The sequence below is a fragment of the Entelurus aequoreus genome, linkage group LG06, assembly GCF_033978785.1.
Source record: "Entelurus aequoreus isolate RoL-2023_Sb linkage group LG06, RoL_Eaeq_v1.1, whole genome shotgun sequence".
NCBI lineage: Eukaryota > Metazoa > Chordata > Actinopteri > Syngnathiformes > Syngnathidae > Entelurus > Entelurus aequoreus.
This window is the reverse complement of record NC_084736.1, coordinates 86,436,271-86,457,079: the sequence shown is the minus strand read 5'-3', so window position 1 is coordinate 86,457,079 and position 20,809 is coordinate 86,436,271. Positions and strand designations below refer to the sequence as shown.

At 39.6% G+C, this 20,809-nt stretch overlaps 2 protein-coding genes across 16 annotated transcripts in view; both read left to right on the top strand.

The window, feature by feature from the left end:
• Nucleotides 1-10,084, top strand: part of LOC133652712 (ankyrin repeat domain-containing protein 31-like) — a 52,681-nt gene extending 42,597 nt beyond the window's left edge. For all 12 annotated transcript variants that reach the window (XM_062051761.1, XM_062051759.1, XM_062051757.1 and 9 more), the window contains 3 exons: nt 553-693; nt 9,369-9,477; nt 9,731-10,084. In XM_062051761.1, the coding sequence (XP_061907745.1) occupies nt 553-693; nt 9,369-9,477; nt 9,731-9,858 (378 nt within the window). In that variant the 3' untranslated portion in view covers nt 9,859-10,084. The remainder of the gene's footprint in view (nt 1-552; nt 694-9,368; nt 9,478-9,730) is intronic.
• A 2,201-nt stretch (nt 10,085-12,285) lies between these two features.
• Nucleotides 12,286-20,451, top strand: LOC133652710 (beta-1,3-galactosyl-O-glycosyl-glycoprotein beta-1,6-N-acetylglucosaminyltransferase 4-like). Of its 4 annotated transcripts, XM_062051743.1 has the most exons (4): nt 12,374-12,498; nt 13,362-13,422; nt 13,936-13,973; nt 18,415-20,451. In XM_062051743.1, the coding sequence occupies exon 4, from the start codon at nt 18,416-18,418 to the stop codon at nt 19,682-19,684; it is 1,269 nt and encodes a 422-aa protein (XP_061907727.1). In that variant the 5' UTR covers nt 12,374-12,498; nt 13,362-13,422; nt 13,936-13,973; nt 18,415; the 3' UTR covers nt 19,685-20,451. The 4 variants fall into 4 exon arrangements, with proteins under 4 accessions (XP_061907729.1, XP_061907730.1, XP_061907727.1 ...); XM_062051745.1 differs by lacking the exons at nt 12,374-12,498; nt 13,362-13,422 and adding an exon at nt 12,286-12,346; XM_062051744.1 differs by lacking the exon at nt 13,362-13,422 and having other exon boundaries at nt 12,389-12,498.
• The last annotated feature ends 358 nt before the right edge of the window (nt 20,452-20,809 follow it).

Below are 20,809 nucleotides of genomic sequence, written 5' to 3'. Positions count from 1 at the left end.
TATAAAAATAAACAAAATAAATGCAATAAAAAACAGTTACATTTAAAAAAAATACATATATATATTCATATGCAAAAATATTTAAAAATTCATTTTTAAAAAAGTTAGTCCAAATGCTCCTAAGTTTTCCTTAAGTCTGACTCATTTTCTAGTCCAGTTGGCAGCCGGGTGGCGCGCACGTACAGAGTGGGCAATTGCAGATGCTAAATTTGCATGAGCATAAAAAACGACTCTCAAACGAAGGGCCTCACAACTGGGAATCGGTTCTCATCGTTCTAAAGACTTAATTAGTTTGTGAAAATCACATTTCTTACCTGCAAACAGCAGCAAAGATTATGGATTGTTCCTGTATTTGCAAGCAAGTAAACTTATAAAATCAGCAAGCGATCAATTCATTAGTTAGCCCTCTGTATGTGCCTCGTGATTGATTAGCGATCAGCGCGGGATGTACCCCAAAAATAAGCCTGAAAGACCATATATATAAGTGAGATATATATAAGATAAGTGATACTGAATGAATGACAATTCCTTTGTGTTTTGTTATGTTTTTAGGGGAAGTGGCACTCTGCACATGTGCAGGGCAATGGTTCAATAAAGGACAGCAAAGGAAAGTCACACTTGTTTCCAGAGTGCTGGCTTCAGTCTATACTGGCGAACAACATCCCTGTCAGTTCTACGTATGCCTGGGACAAGGTTAGGCACATGCATTGTACTAGACTACATCTTATGACTATTAGCTTGCCTTTGTTTTATTGGTACCTGGAATAACATATTTATATCAGTGCATCATCACGCTTAAAGGGTAACTTAGACTTAGACTTAGACTTCCTTTTTATTGTCATTCAAATTTGAACTTTACAGTACAGATAAGAACGAAATTTCGTTACATCAGCTCATGGTAGTGCAGAATAAAAAAGCAATAAGGTGCATATATAAATAAATAAATAGGTTACTGTACAGATAAATATATTGCACTTTTTCATGTGCATCCACGTTTATGGATGTATGTTATATTGTCTTTTTTATTCCAGCGAGTTAATCCATTTTGGGGGGAGTTGAGGGGATAATTATGATGCGTTCAAGAGTCTTACGGCCTGAGGTAAGAAGCTGTCACAGAACCTGAAGGTTCTGCTTCGGAGTCTGCGGAACCTCTTTCTAGAGTCCAGCAGTGAAAATAGTCCTTGGTGGGGGTGGGAGGAGTCTTTGCAGATTTTCTGAGCCCTGGTCAGGCAGCGGCTTTTTGCGATCTCCTGGATAGGAGGAAGAGGAGTCCTGATGATCTTTTCCGCCATTCTCACCACTCTCTGGAGAGACTTCCAGTCTGAGGCATTGCGGGCTCCAGTCCAGACAGAGATGCTGTTGGTCAGTAGGCTCTTTATAGTGCCTCTGTAGAATGTGGTGAGAATGGGGGGAGGGAGCTGCGCTCTTTTCATCAGACGCAAAAAGTGCATGCGCTGCTGAGCTCTTTTTACAAGAGCTCTGGTGTGTAGGGACCAGGTCATATTGTCAGTTATCTGCACCCCCAGGAACTTGGTGCTGCTTACCATCTCCACCGCTGTGCCGTTGATGAAGAGTGGAGCGTGGCTGGACTGGTGCTTCCTGAAGTCAACGATGATCTCCTTGGTCTTGTCGACATTCAGGACCAGGTTGTTGCTTCTGCACCAGTCAACCAGATGTTTCACTTCTTCCCTGTAGTCCATGTCGTTGTTGTCACGGATGAGGCCCATTACTGTCGTGTCGTCCGCATACTTCACAATGTGGTCAGTAGTGGACCTGGCGCAGCAGTCATGGGTCATCAACGTGAACAGCAGCGGACTCAGGACGCAGCCCTGGGGGGAGCCGGTGCTCAGGGAGATGGCACTGGAGGTGTTGTTGCCCACTCTCACAGACTGGGTTCTGTCTGTGAGGAAGTCAAGCAGCCAGTTGCATAGGGGGGTACTGAATCCAAGGGGGGCCAGTTTGCTCACCAAGTGCTGTGGGAGGATGGTGTTGAATGCTGAGCTGAAGTCCAGAAACAACATCCGCACGTGTGCGTCCTTTCCTTCCAGATGTTCTAAGCTCAGGTGGAGTGCAGAGGAGATGGCGTCCTCTGTGGAGCGGTTAGGGCGATAAGCAAACTGGTATGGGTCGATTGTGGGGGGAAGTCTGGAGACAATATATTCCTTTACCAGCCTCTTGAAGCACTTCATTATGATGGGGGTGAGTGCAACGGGGCGATAATCATTGAGGGAGGAGATTGTGGGTTAGCATCACAGATAGATGGTCTGAGGAGCCGAGGTGGGGGCGTGGTGCAGCTTTATACGCATGTTTAATATTGCTGAACACTAAGTCCAGCTTGCTTCCACCCCTGGTTGCAAAATTCACATATTGATGGAAATGAGGGAACACAGTTTTCATGTTAGCTTGATTAAAATCCCCTGCCATGATGAAAACTCCCTCTGGATGTGTAGATTGCAGTTCATTGATGGAGCAGTACAAAGCATTCAAAGCTTCTTTGGTGTTAGCACTGGGAGGAATGTACACTGCTGTGAAGATCATAGCACTGAATTCCCGGGGTAAATAAAATGGCCTGCATTTTATAGTTAATATTACTACATCGGGAGAGCAGTGACACGATACTATCTTCCCATTATTGCACCAGTTGTTATTGATGTATATACTAACACCACCGCCTCGGGATTTACCAGTGAGAGTTCTGCTCCTGTCCGACCGAAACATAGTTAGCCCCTCGATGCTAACTGCCTCGTCCGGAACGGATGGTTTCAGCCACGTTTCTGTGAGAAATATGGCGCAGGAGTCTCTCATCTCGCGTCTTGCAATTAAATCCAGCTTAAGGTAGTCCAGTTTGTTCTCCAGGGAGCGGACATTTGAAAGCAGGATGGAAGGAAGCGGTGTTCTGTGAGGATTAGCCTTTAGCTTTGTTGTTAGCCCCGCTCGGCATCCCCGCTTCTGCTTCCGATCACACCGCTTACGTCTCCTCCATCGACGGTCCCCGCTGGTACTAGACTCCGCTGCTTCACAGGCCGCTGGATGTAGCCGGCGTAGAATTCCGATGCTAGCGAGGAGTTCCATCTTTCGGTCCAAAACGGCCCGATCTATCCACATCCAGAATTGTCTGGCGGTTGTATGTTACCACGGAGTGTCCACGCTGGAAGCCAGCCATGAAATTCACACTTTCTTTTGGAATTTAGCCTATCATTCACAACCTTTATGTGAGACAAGCATATACCGTATGTTTTTCTTTTTTTATGCATTCTAACTCATAAATACATGTTAGCAAAAGTCAGCTAACAGTGGAGCCAATTGGAGTCGCTCTATTCTGCCTATAAAGGGCTCTAAAAAACCTACATTAACGTTTTATATACACGCTGTAAGTATATATGTAATTTAGTAACAGGCACATTCATTCACAGACGCATCAGAACGTTTGCGTTTCCCTTCAACAACAACAACACCTAAAACTAATCATGGCAGACTTCATCAACAAAGACTACTTTGGAAAATGATGATTCAAAAACGTATGTTTTTGAGCCTAAATATATGAAGTTTTAGAAGCTTTCTGCTAAACAGATTCAGCTTTAGTGAAACACTAAGCACATGCAGAAATATTCCTCAGTGCTGAACAAGATGAACTACTACTAAAACATACACTTACTGAACAATGTCTGCTTTCACTGGGATGCCGACTGATGGGATGTTCATATCTTCCCATCTATATCCTGTTAAAAATAAGGTGCCGCAAATGAGTGACTTTTTGGGTCTTTCTCGCCAATACCGTGTATAAGTTGAATGTCAACGTTGACCAACTTCCCGGTTTATGGCTACAACCTTCTTATAATCTAGAATTCACTTTTACCAGCTCAGAGGTGATGCAGCAGCAACTTACCGGCTCAATTTGTCAACACAAGCTGCATAAACTAGTTGCTCTCTTTGATCACGAAGACACTATAAGTAGTTAGTCTGCGTTAGCACTTATAATAACAGCATTACTAATACTTGGATAACATTCAGGTCACAAGATATAAATGGCGTATTGTTGGCGGTTTTCGGATGTTTTTTTAGAGGGCATTTTGGGCGCAATAGAGTACTCCCAGCTGCATTGTTAGCCTCAGAATGACTTAGAATGCATACAAAATAAAAACACATGTTCTTGTCTTACACAGGGATTGTGAATGACAGGCAAAATTCTAAAAGCAGAGTTCACCTTTAAGTCCTTTTGTTGTTCTTGTTGTTTGTATTTGTAATGTACTCTTTTATCTGCTGTGTTCTTATTATAGGGGTGTAATAATAAATTGTTTTTGGTCTGCCACTTTCAATTTAGTAATTTCTCACGCAATACACATTGAGTGAGAGATGGATAAATACAATGCAGCCCAGCCTTTGGTTAGAGATAGTCATGGCTAATGATGGCACCAAAGAGAAGACTTGCGTTGTTAAAGGCTCCTGTTTGGGAACACTTGGCCTTTCTATTTGAAGATGTGTGCGGATAAAGAAAGCAGTGAACAGGGCTTTTATGGTAGAGATGTGGAATGACCTCAACTCCTTGCATCTTTACCATTCCACCTGCCTCCTTCCTGTTCAAGCATGTGTAGGTATGGGTGCGGAATCCGGTGACTTTTTTGTCACTGACCGAATCCCGTGAGTCCTACATGGCACCGTTTCATGCAATATCCAACGGTGACATGTTAGGGGGTGTGGTTGGGGGCGGGGGCGTGGTTAAGAGGGGAGGAGTATATTTACAGCTAGAATTCACCAACTCCAGTATTTCATATATATATATATGTATGAAATACTTGACTTTCAGTGAATTCTAGCTATATATATATATATATATATATATATATATATATATATATATATATATATATATATATATATATATATATATATATATATATATATATATATATGTATGTATGTATGTATGTATGTATGTATGTATGTATGTATGTATGTATGTATGTATGTATGTATGTATGTATGTATGTATGTATGTATTATTTATTTTATTATACATATAAATAAAAGAAATACTTGAATTTCAGTGTTCCGGAGGCTATCCAGTAGATGGCAGTATTGTCCTGTTTAAGAGTGTCACAACATTGCTGTTTATGGCAGACGAACTGCTTTACGGTAGACGAAAACGTGACTGCTGTTGTTGTGTGTTGTTACCGCGCTGGGAGGACGTTAATGAAACTGCCTAACAATAAACCCACATAAGAAACCAAGAACTCGCCCTCGATCATTCTACAGTTATAACGTGATTGGGCAGGCACGCTGTTTATATCGTGGGAAAGCGGACGTGAAAACAGACTGTCGCCGCTGTCCCCACTCAGGTCCGCATTGAGCTGGAGGGGGCGTGGCCTCCAGCTCCGGCTGAATTCCGGGAGTTTATCGGGAGAACATTTCTTCCGGGCGGTTATCGGGAGAGGCGCTGAATTCCGGGAGTTTCCCGGTAAAACCGGGAGGGTTGGCAAGTATGCTCTGGACACATTAAAGGGGCTGTTTGCAACTTGCTCCAAATAAAATGCTTTAAACCAAAACAATACAAGAAGAACACCATTAGTGGTTTAACATAACATTTTTAAAATGTCTATATTTTTCAAAATTGCTATTTATATTGAATAAAAATTGCTCACTGGCCGAAGGAATTTGTGTGGCGTTCAGGGTTGTCATTCACTGCTGTCTTGTCGAGACACAGGAAGCATATGCACAAACACAAAAGCATTTCAAGAGAAACAACTAACAATTTGCAATCATGTACAGTAGTTGTTGTACAGTAGTGATAGCTAATATTAGCTAGCCAAATTTCTATCATTAGCTAACAACACACAAAGCTAATGCATGTGTTACATATGAGTGTAGTTTACCTTGCTACGGACTAATAAAAAAGTATGAGGGCAGGATTTAATACTTAAAACACATTGGAAAGTTAGCGCCCACTCAGCATCCATGTAAAGGTTTTAAACACCTTTAGGTTTGACTCAAAAGTACCTGCTTAAAGGGGTCATATTATGATTTGTTTTACATCTAACACTTCCTTGTGGTCTGCGTAACATGTAATGGTGTTAATTTTGCAAAGATTATGTTTTTCAGACTGTTTTCAAGTCGCTTTCTCAATGTCTCTTCAGAATATGCCGTTTTGTGGGCGGTCTTATTTACGTGGCTCCACTTCGACCGTGTCTCTTCAGCCATGTTGTAGTTTTTAGCACTTCTAATGTATATAGTCTCTACGGACAGATACAAGTTCAAACTATACGCTACATTGTGTTAGAAATGGTAACAACAAAAGATGCATGTGCATGTTTGAGCCAGTCTGGCCCACAACCAGATAGCGTAAAAGAAGGAACTTATTGACTACAGCGCGGACTACAAAGGTCGGACCTGCGCAAAGTACTTTAAGTAAATTTATACCATATATGAAGATATCCTCTGATGTCACAATTGGAAAAACGTCTCCATTCATCCATCCATTTTCTACCGCTTATCCCCTTCGAGGTCGCGGGGGGCGGTGGAGCCTATCTCAGCTACAATCGGGCGGAAGGCGGGGTACACCCTGGACAAGTCGCCACCTCATCGCAGGGCCAACACAGATAGACAGACAACATTCACACTCACATTCACACACTAGGGCAGACCTGGGCATTGTACGGCCCGCGGGCCGCATCCGGCCCTTTGCGCATCCCTGTCCGGCCCGCGTGAGGCCAATCATAAATTACAAAATACATTTCAAAAAGTATCTATGTCGAGTGTGCAATACAACGGTGCTGCTTTTGTTTTGAAAAGCGTTATTTGTATTACTTCCGTGTGGACGTATGCGCGTGTGCGATTGTGAGTGAATTGAACGGCGCAATTACAAATTACAAAATAAAGTTTAAAAAACATCTATGTCGTGCGCGCAATACAACTGTGCTGCTTTTATTTTGAAATGTGTTATTTATGCCGTATGTCCGGGGGGAACCTGTGAGTGAAGGTGCATAGAGACAAGTGATGAGACGCTAAAAAAAGAAAAGTTGATGAGGAATGGCGTGTTTCCAACAAGACATGGACTGCCAAGTATTTCTTTACATAAATTAATGGTAAAGCCGTGTGCTTAATGTGTGGTACACAAGTTGCTGTGTTTAAATATCATTTTAATCGCCACTACACGAAGAAACACGAGGGAAAATACCGGGATGTGTCTGATTAAGTGCGCGCAAGGGAGGCTGATGCGTTGATGGTAAAACTGCAAACCCAACAAGGACTTTGTGCCATATTTCACACCCCCAGAGATGCAGCCGTCAGGACAAGTTTCGTCATTTCTCACAAAAGCGCCAGAAAAAGTAAGGCGTTTTCTGACGGAGAGTTTATTAAGGAGTGCTTATTGGACTTTGTTGCGCTGATAATGCCCGGAGACATGGACTGTTTTTCGCTAACTTTGGGTGAGAGCTCTGATGCAGTCAATTAAAGAGACAACCACAGGTAATGACTTGTTCACAGAGGTAAATGCGTGTTGGGACAAGCTGGCAGGTGTGACAATCCAATCCACTTTATTTATATAGCACATTTAAACAACAAAATGTTTCCAAATTGCTGCACAACAATATTACAAACAATATTCAAATATTATCCTTAGCTCCACCAATGACTGAATAAAAAGAAAAAACAATTACATATAAAACCAATATAAAAAACAATATAGAATAAATATGATTAAAAACTATTTTTAACAACAGATGGTTGTCCAAATCTGATGGGGAAAAATGTTGGATAATGCAGGATAAAGTGACCTTAAAAAGCAATCTGCTTTTGTATAAAGTTAAGTTAGGTTAAATGAAATCATTATTATTATTATTAATTATTATCATCATTATTATTTATCTTATGGTATATCAAAAATAATATTGAGCAAAATTTAATTGAAATATTGTCGTGTGGCCCTCCAGTAGTGCTCGGGTTGCTTATGCGGCCCCCGGTGCAAATTAATTGCCCACCCCTGCACTAGGGCCCATTTAGTGTTGCCAATCAACCTATCCCATACTTGCCAACCCTCCCGTTTTTAGCGGGAGACTCCCGGTATTCAGCGCCTCTCCCGATAACCTCCCGGCAGAAATTTTCTCCCGACAAACTCCCGGTATTCAGCCGGAGCTGGAGGCCACGCCCCCTCCAGCTCAATGCGGACCTGAGTGGGGACAGCCTGTTCTCACGTCCGCTTTCCCACAATATAAACAGCTTGCCTGCCCAATGACGTCATAACATCTACGGCTTTTAGAGAGTAGAGTGCACAACTGCGCGCACAACAAGGAGACGAAGCAGAAGAACGAGGAAGTTACAGACATGGCGACGCCGTCGACGAGCAAGATGAAGAAATACACTTGCAAGTTCCAAAACGAATGGAAACAAGAATTTCAGTTCATCCAGGACAGTTCGAAGGGGAAGGGGTATGTATGTTGCCTGTACATTTTGTAGAACAGACTTCTCCATTGAACACGGTGGCCGAAATGATATACTCATTCATGAACGGAGAAGTTAAACAGGACAATGCTGCCATCTACTGGATAGCCTCCGGAACACTGAAATTCAAGTATTTATTTTATTTATATGTATAATAAAATAAATATATATATATATATATATATATATATATATATATATATATATATATATATATATATATATATATATATATATATATATATATATAATTCACTGAAAGTCAAGTATTTTATACTTATATATATATATATTTATATATATATGAAATACTTGAGTTGGTGAATTCTAGCTGTAAATATACTCTCCTCTTAACCACGCCCTTAACCACGCCCCCCCCCACCAACCACGCCCCCCTCCACACACACCTCTCGATATCGGAGGTCTCAGGTTGGCAAGTATGACCTATCCCCAGGTGCATGTCTCAAATTGGGCAAATTCCAAACGGCATGTTTTGAGAAAGTATGACGGAAGACAAGATTGTTTTATAGATATCTCCACCATGCCTCCAGGGTTTGATTTAAAATTTTTGGGACTGATGCAGATCCTAAATACACAAAAACAGGTACCAATAGGTAAGAAACGTTGCATATTCAGGGCCTTTTAAGTCAGTGTTGACATTTGGTGGATCGCATTTTAAAGATCTGCTAGCATTGAACATTTATTTTGTTCTATTAATAAATCAGCGTATTGAAACTTGATCATAGAAGCTGTTAACACAAAACTCCTCAGTTTCATGCTTGGCATTCTGTTCCTTTACTGTACCAAAAATGAACCAAACCATGACATTAAAATCTAGGTACGTATTAAACCATGATTATTACACCCCTGCTATATTATTTATTTACAAATTATTGGTGTTAATAGGTGTTTCTCTTATTTCTTTCTTTTGCTAGGTGATGTTCCAAAACAAAACCTTGTCTTACTTATTCAAAAAGTTGACTGAAGAAAGTACATCAGAGACGGATGTCCAACATGGTTTTAATCAGGAAACACTAACCCCAGGTCCGTTCTCCCTATCTGCTGGCATATTTGACTGTGGCCGCTCTGCACATTTCCTGTCTGGCACTTCCTTTAGATCAACTCAATGTAGTAAGAACAGACAAGCAGCCAGTGAAGTCTTGGTTTCAGTATGTGAATTATTAATTCCACGTCTTCCAACTGGAGGTTCTCTAAACACCAAGTGTTGACAGTTACTTTCAAAGCCATCGTCTGTTTCTGTAAAATATTGGTATGAAATATGTTTCATGTTTTTCAGTGCCAGGTCTGAATCCTCTAATGGCAATCAGGACAGTTTATTTGGTGGCGGATGAAGAGCTGATACCAAATGCTATAATAGACAGCTACTGGAAGAGGCTGTTACAGAAGGACTTTCCGCAGTTCTAATGACGGTCTCGCCATCATCCTCAAGTTTGATTTTAGGTGTCTGAAACTAATTGAAAAATTTGTTGGAATGTTCATTTGATATCCTTTTTCGGAGTTATTTAGTTATTTTACTTCACATTTTATCTGATTATATATATCATGCACTCATTTCAAAATGTACCTTGTGAAGAAATGTGAAACCTACTATGTAAATACCAGTACACTGAAGTAGTTCAATAAAACTTCTGTTCAGTTAATTACCTGTGTTGGTTTTGGTTGCTTTTCCTGTGGCTTGCTAATTAAGATAACACAATCTGAGGTCGTAAAGTTCAACACCAGAGCAGGGTATCCGCTCAGTCTTATAAAGTCTAAAAAACAACTGTGGATGTCGATCCCTACCCGTTCCACAGATATCACGTCACAGAGCCAGGCGTGTCGTTTTACCAGAGTTTTTATTTTTCCCATGCAGCTTTTCCATACACTTCTTGCGTGTCGCTTTTCTCCAGTCTCATCTCCCTTCCCCTCCGCTGGTCGCTCACTGTTAAAGACAACAGATGATTAGACTAACACTTACCACCTGTGCCATCTAATCACCTGCCAGCTGTGTTTCTCCGTCCCGCACATGCCCCGCCCCTAGCTGATGGTGCTCCGCCCTCAACACCATTGCCAGAGTCGTTGACCTTTGCTCCTGCAGACGCACTGACTCACTTCCCTCCACAACAACATTATGAATTTTAGGCTTTAAAATGTCTAAAATGTTCTTAAGATCTCATAAAATGTATTCACTACGATTTTGAAAGTTTTTGAATATGAGCTGACTCTCGTCTAATTGTTGCGCTTTCGGTTGCAAGCAAAATCTTGGACTACGAGTTTCCCCATTGCTAGTTGGCGTGGCGAATTCCACAGTGAACCCTGTAAGATCCAACCAAAAATGTGGTCTTACTTGCTGGCATCCGCTTATAGCTGGAGCTGGACATAACTTTGTTATTCCAACACTGGGAAGGAAGAAAGTGAGTTTTAAGGACAGTGCTGAGAAGAAGAAGTGGATGAATTAAAGGAAATTAATAATCAAGAACATGACCGACCAAGTAGCAGTTGGAGCGTAGCATTGCTCGTCTGGACCATACTGAAGCAGAATGGGACATTTACCCATGAAAATATTGAGAAGCTTCTGATGGCGAAGAAGCAGCTCAAAGGAGATACTGTAGAAGTCCACACTCCAAGGTAAATGTGTTATAAAATTACTTACCAAAACTAATGTAGTTATGTGCGGTGCGTTCTATTGTGTGTTTTTTGATGGAAAAAATGTATTTTTCATTTTTTTGTTTCATGTTAAAATTGCGTAACATTCACACAATGGCCGTTATGATGTTTGCCAATATTTCTGAAGTCCAAACAAATATTAGTTCATAACAAAGAGGCTTCTGGTGTTTTTAGTTAAGTATTTTAGTTAGTTTAGTTTGTTTCAGTTTATTTCGAACATGCATACATTACAATTACATCGCATATTTCCATTTGTTTCATTACACAAACGGAATAGGAAGAAGCAGAGCTTATTTATTCCTACCCCTTTTCATATCATTGTAGTGTTATCCAGCACAGGGCAGCACGGTGGAAGAGGGGTTAGTGCATCTGCCTCACAATACGAAGGTCCTGAGTAATCGTGAGTTCAATCCCGGCCTCGGGATCTTTCTGTGTGGAGTTTGCATGTTCTCCCCGTGACTGCGTGGGTTCCCTCCGGGTACTCCGGCTTCCTCCCACCTCCAAAGACATGCACCTGGGGATAGGTTGATTGGCAACACTAAATTGGCCCTAGTGTGTGAATGTGAGTGTGAGTGTTGTCTGTCTATCTGTGTTGGCCCTGCGATGAGGTGGCGACTTGTCCAGGGTGTACCCCGCCTTCCGCCTGAGTGTAGCTGAGATAGGCTCCAGCGCCCCCTGCGACCCCGAAGGGAATAAGCGGTAGAAAATGGATGGATGGATGTAGTGTTATCCCATTTCTTTGTTTTTTGTAACAGAACAGTGAATAAAGGAGTAATAAAGTAATGTACAATAAGTAAGTACGTAAATAATTATTAGATATATATTTTGTATTCCAATGTAAGCTTTTGGCCAAAAATGGCACTACAGCAGGATAATAAACATTAAAACCCATTTATATGAATAAATGTAGGATTGTATGCATCTAGAGTTTGCAGGTCTAGCCAGTGTTGTGTAGTCCTGCACAGTGTAGTATGTGTGGTCACTAAGATAAGTTGTATAAATAATAAATAGATAATAGGAGCCTTGCTATAGCACAGTTAATGATTGAAAGGAGGGTGCTGGTGAATGATAGTGTGTGTCGGCCAAGTGGGCGGACTGACGCCATGACTTCTTCCCTCTTCCCTCCCCCAGTCTGCACCTGAACGTCACACAGACGCCCTGTTCTGTCCAAACTTTCTTCACACATGGAACTTTTTCCGCTGCTTCGCCTCCGACTGTGCCGTCACACCAACAGGCATATTTGAAGGTAACTCAAACGTGCGCCTCACCACTTACTGTACCTGCGTAATGTTAAACATAATGCTCGTCCTGGCACTTGAAGTCATCACGCTGGCCTTTGAAGCAACGCTGATTGAATTATCAACCACGAAGTTTACATTTTGACTTCATTAATTAAAGGTCAGTGTACGTTTTGTTTTGAAATGTTTGGTGTTTTAAAATGAAATTCAAATGAACCAATCGTATTTTATTTTTCAATTTCTATTCATTATGAGAAAATTCATAACCAAAACTCACTGACCATTAAACTAAATATTTTTTTCCGATCATATCAAAATTCGTGTGTCCTAATACTTATATATATATATATATATATATATATATATATATATATATATATATATATATATATATATATATATATATATATATATATATATATATATATATATATATATATATATATATATATATATATATATGTATGTACATATATTTATCTATGTAAGTAAGAATAAACAGAATTACATTTTCATAAAAAATAAACAAATAGGATTTAATATGAATGATACTGGAATAAAATATATGACAGAAAACATCCATCCATTTTCTACCGCCTATCTCAGCTACAATCGGGCGGAAGGCGGGGTACTCCCTGGACAAGTCGTTTTTTTTGTTCAGTGGAAAATTATTTCTGTTTATTCTTATTTTTATTGATCTAAAAATATTATTTTTTCAATCTTTTTTATTCGTCTTACATTTTTATTTAAATATTTTTTCATTTGTGACTGCATAAGCTGTATCTTGCAGTTTACTAACTCCTATTACTGTATTTTTTCTACTTAATCTTATTTAACAAATTTTTTGTTTTTTCAATAATAATTTGTTTGTTTTTTCTTATCATAATTAATGATCTTATAATGATTTATTTAATCGTTTTTATTTGTATTACATATTCTTTTATTCATTTATCACTGCAGAAGCTATATCCTGTAAGTGTATTCACTCGTATTTTCCCTTTCTTTGTTTCCTTTCTCTATTAGAAAATGATGACATGTGAACACAGGAAGTGAACAAACCTTTAATGACAAAACGTAAATAAATGTAAGTGTCAACATGTTAAACGCATGTTTTTAAATATTTAGGTTTAAATAGGCTCAGTTTCTTCCTACTCCTTCTCAAACAAGTTGAATTGTGTAGAAGTAATGTGATGTTTATTGAAGGGACTGTTTGCACCTTGCTCAAAGTTAAATTTTTTCAACCAAAAATTATAACAAACACCACCGGTTAGCTTACTGTATGTTACCATTAGTAGTGTAACAGAACACATGTATTTATAAAGTGTTTATGTTGCTCACAATTACTAATTATATTTAATAAAAAAATTGTTCTTCCGCCAGAGGAATTTGTAAGTTACCCACAGGCGTAAGTTATGTCATTATGTAGTAAAAGCTCTAAGAGAGCGGGATATAAAGCTTAAAACACTTTGGAAAGTTAGCACCCTAAAAGTATCCACGTAAAAGTTATAAACAGCTCCTTGAACTCATTAGGTATGTTCAAAACAAAAACATGACCATTATTACTTACTATTACTATTATTTCTGTTTCATTGTCCAGCGGTATTGTTGTAGGAGTCCTCCACGACAACTTACAAGGTAAGTTGGGCCAGCACACTATTTATATTATATGTACTGTATATATATTGTCATATTACAAGCGGAATCCGAATCAAATTGTGAGTTGTTGTAAGATTCACATTCTAAATACCAGTAAATAAGAATAAAACCTTTCCAAAACAGGTTACAGGTCAATGAAAGCTTCTTAGCTGCTGACGTATGATGTATACGCGTAGCAAGTAAGCGCAGAGATGACTTATAAATGTTCTTTTTAAAAATCGATTCTTCAAAAAAATTTTGACATCTGATTTTTTCTAGCTGACTGTTTACACTGCAAATAAAATGGGATTTTAGCAGACTCCAGTGTTGAGGCCACATTAAGGCCTCAATGTGGCGTCCCTTGCATACGCACTTCCATAAAGTAAAAACAGAGGAAGTTGACCGGGAGGAAGTTGCTACGACTACAAAATAAAATAAAAGTCGCAACACCTTAAAAATGAGTGTTTTTTTACGTGAAAGTAAATGAAAGTAATATAAAGTATGAATAGATGTATTTAGTGTAATATATTTGGGAGGGTCGTAATGTTTTTATGGCTGTTAAAAAGAAGAGACCCAAACATCAGCGTGGAAATATGGGAGATTTATTTTGCCACTCACATGCAAGCAAATACGCCACAGTGTAAATTCCGGTCTTTTAACAATCGCTATTTCTTTGGATTTAAAATATGCATTAATATTGCCTATTATTTGCGCACTATTGACAAGTGATGCACTGAAAATGTGGTCGTCTTAAACAGAAATCGAAACCGGACGTTGTGATGAAATATCCATTTCTGCTGGCGACTGCATCTCTCGCAGTGCACACGAGTGATGTCGCACGCTTAAAGCTGACAAAAAAAATCAGATTTATGTCACATTCAGGTCACATTGCGTTTAGACTGAAGTCACATTTGAAAAGATCAGGTTCCAATCGGATTTAGGCCGCCTCTTAATCTGATGCCAAAAGATCAGATTTAAAGCACTTTGGAGCGTTTAGACTGGCGAAAAACATCAGATCTGTGTCACTTGAGGGCAAAAAAATCCTATTTGTTGTGCATTGTAAACTTGGCCTTTTTTAGTTTCTCGGGTTTGCTTTCACACTGGAAATGAGAAAATTCTCACCAAATCTTTTTTTTTTTCCTGAAGCAATCATGACTAGGGATGTCCGATAATAGCTTTTTGCCGATATCCGATATTCCGATATTGTCCAACTCTTAATTACAGATACCGATATCAACCGATACCGATATATACAGTCGTGGAATTAACACATTATTATGCCTAATTTGGACAACCAGGTATGGTGAAGATAAGGTCCTTTTTAAAAATAAAAAAAAAATTAAAACATTTTCTTGAATAAAAAAGAAAGTAAAACAATACAAAAACAGTTACATAGAAACTAGTAATTAACGAAAATGAGTAAAATTAACTGTTAAAGGCCTACTGAAACCCACTACTACCGACCACGCAGTCTGATAGTTTATGTATCAATGATGAAATCTTAACATTGCAACACATGCCAGTATGGCCGGGTTAACTAATAAAGTGCAATTTTAAATTTCCCGCCAAACTTCCGGTTGAAAACGTCTATGTATGATGACGTATGCGCGTGACGTTAACGGTTGAAACGGAAGTATTCGGACCCATTGAATCCAATACAAAAAAGCTCTGTTTTCATTTCATAATTCCACAGTATTCTAGACATCTGTGTTGGTGAATCTCTTGCAATTTGTTTAATGAACAATGGAGACTGCAAAGAAAAAAGTTGTAGGTGGGATCGGTGTATTAGCAGCGGACTGCAGCAACACAACCAGGAAGACAGAGATGGATAGCAGACGCGTTAGCCGCCGAACTCACCTTAACTTCCTCCGTCTCGCCGACCGCATCTGTGATCGGGTGAAGTCCTTCGTCGCACCGTCGATCGCTGGAACACAGGTGAGCACGGGTGTTGATGAGCAGATGAGGGCTGGCTGGCGTAGGTGGAGCGCTAATGTTTTATCATAGCTCTGTGAGGTCCGGTTGCTAAGTTGCTAAGTTAGCTTCAGCGTCGTTAGCAACAGCATTGTTAAGCTTTGCCAGGCTGAGAATTATTAACCGTGTAGTTACATGTACAAGGTTTAATAGTATTGTTGATCTTCTGTCTATCCTTCCAGTCAGGGATTTATTTATTTAGTTTCTATCTGCATTTGAGCCAGATGCTATCACGTTAGCTCTGTAGCTACAGAGCTTCGCCGATGTATTGTCGTGGAGATAAAAGTCACTGTGAATGTCCATTTCGCGTTCTCGACTCTCATTTTCAAGAGGATATAGTATCCGAGGTGGTTTAAAATACAAATCCGTGAGCCACAATAGAAAAAGGAGAGAGTGTGGAATCCAATGAGCCAGCTTGTACCTAAGTTACGGTCAGAGCGAAAAAAGATATGTTTGCACTGCATTCTAGTCCGTCACTCTAGCGTTCCTCATCCACGAATCTTTCATCCTCGATCAAATTAATGGGGTAATCGTCGCTTTCTCGGTCCGAATCTCTCTAGCTGCGTTGAAAACAATAGGAAAATATGAGGAAGCGAACAACCGACTACGTCACGCTACTTCCGGTAGGGGCAGGGCTTTTTTTTATCAAAGACCAAAAGTTGCGAACTTTATCGTCGTTGTTCTATACTAAATCCTTTCAGCAAAAATATGGCAATATCGCGAAATGATCAAGTATGACACATAGAATGGATCTGCTATCCCCGATTAAATTTTAAAAAATCATTTCAGTAGGCCTTTAAAGGTTAGTACTATTAGTGGACCAGCAGCACACACAATCATGTGTGCTTACAGACTGTATCCCTTGCAGACTGTATTGATATATGTATTGATATATAATGTAGGAACCAGAATATTAATAACAGAAAGAAACAACCCTTTTATGTGAATGAGTGTGAATGAGTGTAAATGGGGGAGGGAGGTTTTTTGTGTTAGTGTACTAATTGTAAGTGTATCTTGTGTTTTCTATGTTGATTTAATAAAAATAAAAATAAAATTAAAAAAACCCGAAATCGATTAAAAAAAAAAAAATGATACCGATAATTTCCGATATTACATTTTAAAGCATTTATCGGCCGATAATATCGGCAGGCCGATATTATCGGACATCTCTAATCATGACGATTGTGGCACTAAGATGCCGCACGTTTACGCCATGTTTTGAACTTGGTAAAGAAAAGAACAAAACTGTAAGACAGAGTCTTACATTCAGTCTTGTAAATAAGTTATTCAGAGGACCTCAAGACCCACAATGCATTGTGTTTACTACGCCACACTTTCTAGCCTCATCACTTAGAAATCTCCAAATTGGGATTTTTTTTTTTGTGCATGCCTACTTTTATTTTTCCACCAACCTTTAGATCAGAAGTGTCCTAACTTTTTCCACTGAGGGCCGCACACTGAAAAACAAAGTATGCGGGGGCCATTTTGAATTTTTTTCATTATCAAAACCAATACAATATATAGATTATTTTTTAGCCCTTAAGGCTCCCCTCATGTCATAATAATGTTAAATATAAGTCATATACTTATTTTATTTTTTGTATTCAACGCTTACAGTAAATTACTTGATCATCTTCAGGTCTGTCTGTCGATTTAAAGTAACATATATTTTATGTCCTTTTTGTCAAAGACAACTCTGTTTTGCATGGCAAAAACACAAAATAAGCATTTTTATCAGGTCAATAATTCATAAAACCATTGATTTTAGTTCCTTTTTTTTTGACCAATGACTGCTTAAAAAAAAAATCAGACAAGTCATACAATTTTTTATTTTTTTTTAACTCCCAACACTTTAGTCTCCAAATCAACTTTAGATCTATTGGCCAATTATAAGTAGTTTTTTTTTAAATGTTTTTTATTTTTATTTATTTGTTTGTCTCATGCACATTTTGTCAAAGAAAACTTGTTTTTTTTATGGCAAACACACAAAATATGCAATATTTCAAAGTGGAGAACTTGGTGTGAAGTAATTGGAGCCTTGAATGGGTCAGTAATTATTGACAACATTGATTTTGATTTACAAACCTTTTTTGGAGCAATGACAAAAGATAAAGCCTGTAGGCAGCTGTGTGTTATTAGAGTCAACTTTACAATTTTTTCTGGTTAATATTAACCTGTTTGATCTTTTATGCTAATGTTTTTGTTTGTGTGTATATATATGTATAACAGTATGTATATATGTATATAAACAGTATGTATATGTTTGTATATAAGTATATACGTATGTACCGGTATTTATATATGTGTATTTATATATATATGCCGCAAATGGCCCCTGGGCTGCTCTTTAGACACGCCTACTGTAGGCGAACATATTACGACTTGTAGCAAGTCAATCTTTGTAGTTTTTTGGAATATCCTTCTTCGTCCATTCGAGCCAACTGCTTATATTTGTGTGTTTCTTTTCTAGAATGAAAATACGATATGGATGCTCCGTACATAGATTGAGACGCTGGTGTTTCCTATTTTCTGTGTCTCTGGTGGCAGTTTGCTTGCTCAAGCTGGTGTACATCAAAGTGACGGTGAGGGACAGCATCTACGTGGGCCTTTCGGGAGTTCACAGCCAGGGGTTGGACGTTAACTGCACTGCTATCTACGAGCTTGACCCTGTGGAAATAGGCAAAGCTCTGGAGATGAAACACAAAGCCATCATTGACGTGGACGATGATAGCACCGTGAGTCTAACTTCGGACTGTCAAACCTTTATCACAAGGAGGCGTTATGACGACATTCCGGTGTCAGGGGTCGAGCGCAACTTTCCACTGGCTTACTCCTTGGTGGTGCACCAAAACGCACCCATGGTGGAATGTATTATTCACGCCATCTACGCGCCTCAAAACATCTACTGTGTCCACTATGACCAAAAGTCCTCTCCGGCGTTTATTAAGGCCATGAAGAACCTTGCTCGCTGTCTGCCTAACGTATTTATTGCCTCAAAACTGGAGTCAGTCCAATACGCTCATATTAGTCGACTCAACGCGGATCTCAACTGCCTCTCTGACCTGCTAAGGTCCCAGATCAAATGGGAGTATGTGATCAACCTCTGTGGTCAGGACTTTCCTCTCAAGTCCAACTACGAACTGGTGGTGGAGCTGAGGCGGCTGAACGGCCGTAACATGCTGGAGTCCAGTGAACCCAGCGAGCTGAAGAAGCAGCGCTTCAGTTTTAAGCATGAGCTGAAGAACGTGCCTTACGAGTACCACCGTATTCCTGTGAAAACCACAATGACAAAAGACATGCCTCCTCATGCCCTCGTGATGTTCACCGGAAGTGCTTATTTTGTGCTGTCGCGGAGTTTTGTCAACTACATCAGCAGCAACCAAGTAGCCAAAGACTTTCTGGCCTGGTCAGCAGACACATACTCTCCAGATGAACACTTCTGGGCCACTCTTGTCAGGCTCCCAGGGGTGCCAGGACACATTTCTAGATCCCAACCAGACGTTACGGACTTGAAGAGTAAAACGCGACTTGTCAAATGGAACTATCTGGAAGGAAACGTGTATCCACCTTGCACAGGTACGCACAAGCGGAGCGTTTGCATCTACGGGGCTGCAGAACTCCGCTGGCTCCTCAATTATGGCCACTGGTTTGCCAACAAATTTGACCCCAAAGTGGACCCCGTCTTGATCAGGTGTTTGGAGGAGAAGTTGATAGAAAAACGTTACGCAGCGCCTAAATGATATGTGCCTTTAGATTTTGGAAAAGGAGGGGGGAAAATGAATTGTTTTGCTAATTAATTTATCTAAAATAAAACTAAAGTTCCACATGTAATTATTTATTATGTCACCCTTTTGCTCGTGACTAGGGGCGTCCCGATACAACAATCTAGTGCAGTGTTTCTTAACGTTGGACCCACTTTTGGGCCTCAAGTGTCCCCTAAAAATATGGGCAGCAGCGGTACTTAGTTGGAATACACTTTTCCACCACTTGAGGCAGTAATGACGATATCAAACAAACACAAGCAGAAAAACTAAATAATAACACATTCATATTGATCAGCGTCATTAACTCAGGTGCACAATACATTAAAAAAAAACTTTAACCTACTAAACAATAATTAATAAAATAATTTGTGCTGGGTTTTTTTCTTCTAAACAAAATGAGGGAGTCAGGGTTAATAGCCACAACGAGCATGTTTAGTAGTGCACAGCCTTTCACAGTGGGGTTTGAAGCTAGATACTGATAAAGCATGTTCCCCCGAGTCACACGGCATTGCATCACTCTGAGCCCACCTTTGCCCCCCGCCCTTTACTCTTACACATAAAGAATATTGATAGCAATAAGTCTACATTTTAGTGTTGAAAACAAAAATGTACATCTTTAACAAATTACAGTAATTGTGTACAAGAATACCTAAACTTGTATTTATTCAAAGCTATATAGTATGAACTAATTTTACCATATAATGTAGTTTAAAACACCCAATAAAGTAATATATGATATTATTACGGACAGTGCTGTACATGCTTGTACTGTATATACAGTGCATCAAGAAAGTATTCACAGCACTTCACTTTTTCCACATTTTGTTACGTTACAGATTTATTCCATAAATCCATAAATCAATGTTTTGTCCTCAAAATTCTACACACAATACCCCATAATGACAATGCGATTTTTTATTTATATTGTCCATCCATCCATTTTCTACCGCTTGTCCCTTTTGGGGTCGCGGGGGGTGCTGGAGCTTATCTCAGCTGCACTCGGGCGGAAGGCGGGGTACACCCTGGACAAGTCTCCACCTCATCACAGGGCCAACACAGACAACATTCACAGTCACATTCACACACTAGGGCCAATTTAGT